This window comes from Brachyhypopomus gauderio, chromosome 14 (genome assembly GCF_052324685.1).
Source record: "Brachyhypopomus gauderio isolate BG-103 chromosome 14, BGAUD_0.2, whole genome shotgun sequence".
Classification (NCBI taxonomy): domain Eukaryota; kingdom Metazoa; phylum Chordata; class Actinopteri; order Gymnotiformes; family Hypopomidae; genus Brachyhypopomus; species Brachyhypopomus gauderio.
Window position 1 is genome coordinate 18,831,392 of NC_135224.1, and position 8,101 is coordinate 18,839,492.

Genomic DNA, 8,101 nt, shown 5'->3' on the forward strand with positions numbered 1-8,101 from the left:
TTTGTGTGTACTGACGAAAATACCAGGGTGAACTCAAGCAAAGCAAGAAGCACATAAAAAAAAAAAAACTCAAACTTCAATATAAACGTAAGGGTCCAGAACTCTGACCTCTCCCCAATCGGACCTGGGCACAGCACGGCACAAAGAGTCGTGGGTTGGCCGCTCCTGAACTATAAACTGTTTACGTGGGCTGCTTGTCTTGGCATTCTCCTCACACCGCACCCTTTACAATATGCTGGTATCCTAATTGTATTAAATGAGACTGTAGATCTCTTAATTTACAGAGCACTTCTGTTTGTGCTGTTATTAAAAACCAACAAAGTAAAATATGTTTTAAAATATGTAAAAAAATTTTAACTGTTTAGGCTGTTCCATTACTGAAAAAGATCCAATCATGATACCACTCTCTCTGTCCATCTCTCACACCACTCTCTCTCTCTCTCTCTCTCCCTCCCTCCCCTCTCTCTCTCTCTCTCTCTCTCACTCACTCACACACCTCTCGGGGATGTGTTATAACTGTAAGAACACAGGAAATGCATGAGTCATTCATCATTGTGCCAGTATGAAGCCGGGTTCCCTCTCTGTGATGCTCTGTGAGTTAAAGGTCTCTTTATGTCTCCATTACAGTGAGGATGCATGTGAAGTTATTCAGACTCCTGAGAGATGAGGTCCAGGTGGTGAGTTTGTTCACTCACAGGGTGCCACTGCCTGTAAAGACGAGCTGAATGTGAGAGGAGTTGGATGGCACAAAGTTGGATGGTGTCCTGGTGGGAGGGGAACTCACTGCTAATGAGGGTGCTGGTGGTACACACAGGTGGAAATGGAGTCTAACAGCTTCAGATCAGCAGATTAAAATTACCCTGAAGGAACAGTACAGATTAGCACAGTGGTCAGAGTGTGAAGTCAGTATTTACTGGCTGGTTGAACTTCACTTTATTCCACTTCTGGCTCTTTCATAATGGATTTTGTAATACACCATATTTGGGTAATTATTTGTACTACACTGTATTTGGGTAGTTTCCTCTAAATGTGTTTTGTTTTTCTGTTTGTCCTGCTTAGTGCTGATTTCACTTGCTCAGACTGGACTTGCTCAAGGTGATATAAAGTTTAGTTAAAGTTAATATTAACTTTTAATCGGCATATCTACATATCTACATATCTGTATTTCTGGATATCTACTTATCTGCATATCTACATATCTACATACCCATGTACACATGTGCTGATCAGGTTTTAGCTACAAACAGCACAGTCTTCAGTCAGCCAGATAATTAGTACAGTTTTAAGACAGTATGAGTGCACTAGTATTAAAGTCTAATTTTACCTACAGACCAATTTAGATAAATGCATAGGCATATGAGATCAGATATGTTGGTAATCTAATTGTACCAAGTGAGACTATTAATCTGTTCATTTACTGAGCACTTGCATTTGTGCGTTACTAAATGATGCTAATTATTTAGTAATAGTAATTCAAGTTTATTCATCATTATGTATATGTGTAGCATTCTGTAAGATGTAAACACAGGTTGGATTCCAACATTTATCCTGTTTTGTTCATCCAGGGAAACCACAGACTGTGGTGACCATTAACCCTGGCCAGCATGTGTCCAAAGGGGAGAAGGTCACTCTCAGATGTGAGATAGTGGGGGAACAGAACCCTCAATGGACGTATAAGTGGTATAAGAACACTTTACCTGTCATTGTCCACGTGGGACAGGAATACCGTCTTGGTTATGTTACCTGGTCTCATACTGGTGCATACTTATGTGAAGGACATCATAATGGAACTAATCAGACATCACATTTAAGTTCTGCTGTTATATTGACTGTATCAGGTGAGTCTGACCAGCTTGGTCCAGCCATTCAAGAGTGTAGGTCTAGAACAGTGAGTTTGTGTTATCCACCAGCAGGGCTCTTGTTGAAGCTTGTCTGCACCTCTCTGTCACACAGGTGTGCACTCAGCCTCTCTGAACGTCACTCCCAGCAGAACTCAACACTTTAGTGGTCACTCTCTCTCACTGAGCTGTGAGGTCAAGGGTGACTCTACTGGATGGAGAGTGAGGCGATACACATACAGTGGGGCAGCGTCAAACTGTTCATCAGGCTGGGGATCAGTTACTGGATCTGCATGCAACATCAGCTCCCTGTACACAAACCACACTGGAGTGTACTGGTGTCAGTCTGAATCAGCAGGAAGCAGCATCGGTGTCAACATCACAGTGCACAGTGAGTCTCCATGTAGTGCAAAGGACAATGATTACACAATGTCCCCAATTATGAGTCTACACTAGGAACACTGCACGAGATGTGACTGCTGGAGGGTTTACAAACTTATTTTATTCATAGCTGACCTGAAGCAAAGATTTTAGACTGGATTAGATGTGTCGGAGTAGAGAAAGAACAGAACTGGGCAGTTTCAAAGCAGATGAAGCAGATTAAAAGTGTTTGTCTCAACTCTGCATTACAACACCTCGTCTCACTCATGAGGTTCCCTTCTTACAACAACACTCTGCAGCCTCCAATGAGGATGTGGTTATACTGCAGCCCAGAGATGCCTGAGGCATCCTGGAGGTCTACTATCCTACACAGTTTAGTTCCTCTTCTAAACTAGCACTAGTTAAGGTGCTAATGAGGGAATCAGTTCATCAGAACAGCATTCATGTTGTAATGATTCTTGCGATACATTACTAATGCATGGTTGTTTTTATATTTCTATTATTACGTACTGTCTCTGGTGTAGACGGCAGTGTGATCCTGGACAGCCCTGTCCATCCTCTGACTGAAGGAGATCGTCTGATTCTACGTTGTTTGGTTAAGAACACAACCAATCACAGAGCTACTCATGTCATCGCTGCTTTCTATAAAGATGGGTCTCTCATCAAGAAGCAGACCACAGTAGAAATGCCCATCCACTCTGTCACAAAGTCAGACGAGGGTTTCTACTACTGTAACCACTCAGAAAAAGTTGACTCCCCCAAAAGCTGGATCTCAGTCAGAGGTGAGGATGCAATGATTTGTTACAAAAACAATAGCATAGGCTTTACAAGTGTTTGGAAAGAATTTCAATCATGTACTGAATTGCTTCAGAGTTAAAGTGTTGTCATGTTATTCTGACTTTCAGCTGGTCACAACCCTCTTGGTCTGGTTGCTGTGGGTCTGGGTTCATCTCTGTTGTTGCTCATCTTGGTGATCTTGCTTTATTACTACAAAGCTCAGACAGGTCTGGCCATTGAATAAAATGTACTTAAAACGTACTGCATAAAGCGTACAATATTTTACACTTTTACTTTATTATACCAGTTATATGGTATATATTACTGTATATACCATATAACTGTATTATATTCTGTATCATATTCTATATTACATTCAATTTTACATTTATATTTACGAATCAGCACTACCGCACTTTCTGTAAATAATGTTTTCTATTGCACTCTGGTTAGATGCCAACCACATTTCATTGGCACGTACTTGTACTTGCACAGTGACAATAAAGTTAAATCTAATCTAATCTAATTACTGTATTGACAAGGTCACGGATGTCTGTCTCCCTCTACTGGACATCAGCAGAACAGCAACCAGACATCAGACCAAAACCAGCAGGAGGTGGACTGTAAAAGCTCTCAGCCAGGTCTTCCACCACAGGCAGGTCAGTCAGAGGGATGTTTTTCTGTATGTTTAATTCAAATCATGCAGTCTGTAATAAGCAGCATGACTTTATGCCATTTCTGATGAAAGTTTCAGATTTACTTTTTTCCTGACACTTGTCAAGTTGGGAATGTTTTTCCCTTGTTTTCTCTTTTGTAGGAAGTGTAAACATTCATGATGTTGTCCAATCAAAGAGCACAACTGTAAATCATAGAAGCCTGTGTATTGACTCACGCCTTGAATTCTCCACCAGGTGGCCCTGCAGCAGAACCCAGTGATGTCACTTATTCTCAAGGCATTATTTTCAAAAACGAGAAACCAGCGAACAAAAGTGCGTCCTGATTTATTTAACACTATAACATTCCAAGCAATATCTCACATACCAAATAATCATAACAGAGCCTCATCTATGTAAGCATAACTACATATAAACATCTCGTGTTGAACGATGCCAACTGATGACAAATCAACGTATCTGAAAGGTCTGGTCTGAAACCCCACCAAGGGCTTTGTGTGAGTGTGAGTGTGAGTGTGAGTGTGTGTGTGTGTGTGCGTGCGTGCGTGTGTGAGTGTGTGTGTGTGTGTGTGCGTGTGAGCGTGTGTGTGTGAGTGTGTGAGTGTCTGGTTTGTTAGAAAGCTGCAGGTCTTTGAGAAGGTTTCAGCTGTGTTTCTCTGTTGTGGTTGTGCGCTGTTGCAGACGCTGGTTCTGAACCCACTGATGTGACTTATGCTGACATCACACTGATCTCGACAAATAACGAAAAGAGGAAACAAGGTAAAGTGATCATGTGACTTCAAATGTGTAACTGTGTGCAGGTTTTGTAATAAGCAGTGTGTGTTTAGCAATACAGATATGGTGCTGTTCTTCTCGTTTAAATCAAGCTCTTTTCCTCCAGTAGAAAAGACCAGTGTAGCTGCTGATTCTGTGTACTCGGAGCTGAAGTAGACTACAGCTAAAGCAGAGAGTGTCACCGTGGCATAACACACAGGAGGTTGTGCTTACAGGGCACTCTGACCACAGAACAGTGCTGTGAACAAGCCTGAAACGCAAGCAGTGAAACATTTTATGGTGTTTGGCTGAGTCCTATAACTACTGCAGACACACAGCTTCGGACACTGCTGCACTGAGAGTTCACACAGATACGTGTGTGTGATTGTATCTCAGAAGCTTTTCATTTAATTATAAATATACCCTATGCAATATATTTAATACATATACATTATCTTGCTATTTGGAAGTGATTAATTATAACATTCTAACAACTGTATTTTTTAAATTCTTTTTTGTTAAACGCTTTGAGGTTGAACGCAAAATTAAAAGTGCTATTTAAGTAAAATACGTTCTTATACTATTTTTCATTTTGTTACTTGTATAAATCGCAGATATATTTTTGTCCACTAGGGGGTGGAGCTGTTGCGCTAAAGGAGGGATTTAAAATGTGTGTAAAATGTCAAATAGACACGTGCATTTCTAAAGCGTCCTCGTGAGAGCAGCGTTTGGAACGTTTAAACATCTTAAGCTGGAGATCCAGTATTATAGCACCAAGTCCCTAATGTGCTCAGGTGTCATTTAAGGTTCTTAAATGTAAGTTATGTATGTATAAGAGATATAGAGAAGGGAAGACCGGGTATGGTTGTAACATGGGGAGAGTAGGAGGGACCTACATGTTCTTTACACAGGTACATTGTATTAGTGTTCATTAAGCATACATATTGTTAAATAAGTTTGTTCCAGTACATTAATTTACACACACACACACACACACACACACACACACACACACACCACGCACACACACACACACACACACACATACACACACACATCACACACCACACACACACACATCACACACCACACACACACACATGCTGGGGACTTCTGAGATATTTTTGGTGGGGGTGTATCTCATCGAAATATACATGCTACAATGGTTAACTTCGTGGGGACTCGATTTTAGGTCCCCACGATGACACACGTCCCCACTTTATTGGTGTGTATTCAGGTCGAAGTTCCCACGTTGTAAGCTTTACAAACACACACACACACACACACACACACACACACACACACACACACACACACACACACTCCTGAGTAAAACAGAAAGTGGATAAGCACTGAACAATTTGGTGAACAAATCTTTTGAACAAATCTTTTAATGAACTGATTCTAATTATTCAGTTCATCTAAAAGAACTGCTGTGCCCATCACTAGTGAATATTAGTTATGGTCAGTCACAGAGACAGAGAGACTCTTATGGACTGTTATTTTATTTTAAAAACCTCTTTTTGAAGCATTTTGCATGGTGTGGCCTCTGTTTTTGCATGTGTTACAACATACCCTGGTAGTGGGGCAGGTTGTAACAAGGGAACACCATGTATTTGACATCAACTCATGAGGGCTGTGATATTTGAGGTTTGAATTGATGCCATTTGTAGTAAACAAATGTCTGTACTTTGTATAAAGTTTGAGAATTCTAGCTCAAAAATTCATTGAGCTACAGGTGCTGAAGCAAAAAGTGTTACAACCATACCTGGTCTGCCCTAAATATTAAACTAATTAAATTAAACTAATAATAATTAAATTATTTGCATCTTTAAAAAATTCATATTATATTGTTTTTTGAGGAAATTAAAATCGCTTTCAAACTATTTTTATCAGTATTATTTCAAATGTCCTTTGCAGAGTTAGTGCAAATAAGAAATACGTGTGAAGAATTTATTGTCACCAAACACACAGGTAGATCACAGCCAATCACAGAACATATAGTAACAGAGTCACACCCCCTGCCCCGCCTCCTCCCATACGCATCACTGGCCACACCCCTGCACCTGTTTCCTGCCTTAGTTAAACCTGGTTATTCCCATCACGGTGTGTGAAGTCTCCGGAGCCTCTTCTCGAGTCTGGACCGTTATTTGTTCATTCTCCCCAGGGTGATCCGAGCTCGGCGCTCCCATCTGCCCCTCTGGACTCTGTTTGCTGATTGCCTGATCATCAGCCTGCTGCTACGGGTTTGCCTGCCCGTTATGGATCGTGTTTCAAATAGTCTCCTCTTCAATTTCATCCTGTCTCCCTGGCCGTGCCTGACACACAGGGTCAAAAATCAGAACCAAAGCAAACAGGAGATCCAGAACCCGGAACAGACGAACACTGGAGCGGAGGAAAGAGAGAGAAACCAGCTCAGGCATGAAGAAACAGCACGAGGACTTCACAAAGACACGTTGTGCTGCGCTGAGACGGTAGTGGACGGAATGATCAAACAAAGAGACATGGTGAGATACAGGGAGAGGACTTTTAAACTCTATGTGAAACACAACTTTGTTTTTTTAAAGACGTTTTTAACTTGGCTTTCCGGGTGTCTGTACTGTAGCCGCGTACTGTCATGAAGGAGAAAGAAACTCAGTGTTCTTGATATCCCTAAATGATCTTTGACATAGATAATAACTTAGGAAGACACTACGCTTCCTTCAACCACTGCTGGAACTGTCTGCTCACGCTCCACCACCAATATCATCACGTGTCGTTTTCCTGGTGAGACACGTGTGCCTTCCTCTTCTACCACCTCGTCCCTCCGAGGAGAACAGGACATTACTACGGAGTGTCCATTTCCAGGACATGTCTCCAGCGTCTCCTGCTGCACAACCATCGCTCACCACTTACGGTCGCAGCTATGCGACAGCCCTGCAAGCATTAGTGTATCAGCTCGTGGACGTTTACAGATAATTCAAAACGCTGCAGCGAGGTTACTGACCAAGTCAAGCAGACGGTCTCACATAACACCCATTTTAAAATCTCTACACTGGCTTCCTGTAGAATTCAGGATCCAGTTCAAGATTTTAACTTTAACATACAGAGCACTACACAACACAGCTCCTGTGTATGTCGCTGACCTGCTCCACCCCTACACTTCATCACGATTACTCGGGTCAAACAACCTGAGTTTACTGTCTGTGCCACGCTCATGTCTAAAGACTCGTGGAGACCGAGCATTTAAGGTGGTTGCTCCAAAACTGTGGAACATACTTCCTCCACATTTAAGATCAGCTGACACTGTAGACCTTGTACACTGTATTTTATTTCTGTTTTATAGTGTGTGTTTTTGTGTCTTTGATTTATTTTATTTTCCGTTGTAAAGCACTTTGTGGCTTGTGCCTGTGAAAAGTGCTATATAAATGTATTTTACTTACTTACTTACTTAAAGTCTCCATGACCTTTAACCCCTGGTCACACCGCTGGTTGTCTGTGTACCCCCCCCCCCCCCCCCCCCCCCACACACTGGGACGTTCGTCCTGTATTCTTGGTCACACATGGTTGTCTTTGATGGACATTCTGCTCCTTCCTGCTGGGTCAGTTTGCTTTGTAATCATTTATCTGACAGATGTGGCAAGAACACTGTGGCCATGTTCTTCCTGGGCAAATATTCATATTGGCAGTAGATTTAAT

The 8,101-nt window shown here is 41.8% G+C and overlaps 1 protein-coding gene across 7 annotated transcripts; it reads left to right on the forward strand.

Moving 5' to 3' along the window:
• The first annotated feature begins 550 nt into the window (after positions 1–550).
• Positions 551–8,101, forward strand: LOC143475529 (Fc receptor-like protein 2). 7 transcript variants are annotated; one of them, XR_013121040.1, is made up of 10 exons: positions 551–593; positions 1,060–1,095; positions 1,566–1,838; positions 1,954–2,229; positions 2,744–3,001; positions 3,125–3,189; positions 3,539–3,655; positions 3,908–3,985; positions 4,352–4,429; positions 6,591–8,101. XR_013121040.1 is itself a non-coding variant. In XM_076973396.1 (10 exons), the coding sequence occupies exons 1-10, from the start codon at positions 563–565 to the stop codon at positions 6,593–6,595; spliced, it is 1,251 nt and encodes a 416-aa protein (XP_076829511.1). In that variant the 5' UTR covers positions 551–562; the 3' UTR covers positions 6,596–8,101. The 7 variants fall into 7 exon arrangements, 4 of the variants coding, with proteins under 4 accessions (XP_076829511.1, XP_076829508.1, XP_076829509.1 ...); XR_013121039.1 differs by lacking the exon at positions 6,591–8,101 and adding an exon at positions 4,551–4,883; XR_013121038.1 differs by lacking the exon at positions 6,591–8,101 and adding an exon at positions 4,554–4,883.

Excerpts from the sequence above, each read along its gene's own strand:
- LOC143475529 (XM_076973393.1), top strand. The coding sequence starts at position 563 with ATGAAGCCGGGTTCCCTCTCTGTGATGCTCT. Across the intron at positions 2,230-2,743 it reads TGTCAACATCACAGTGCACA|ACGGCAGTGTGATCCTGGAC; the intron begins GTGAGTCTCCAT and ends TCTCTGGTGTAG. Across the intron at positions 4,430-4,550 it reads TAACGAAAAGAGGAAACAAG|TAGAAAAGACCAGTGTAGCT; the intron begins GTAAAGTGATCA and ends CTTTTCCTCCAG.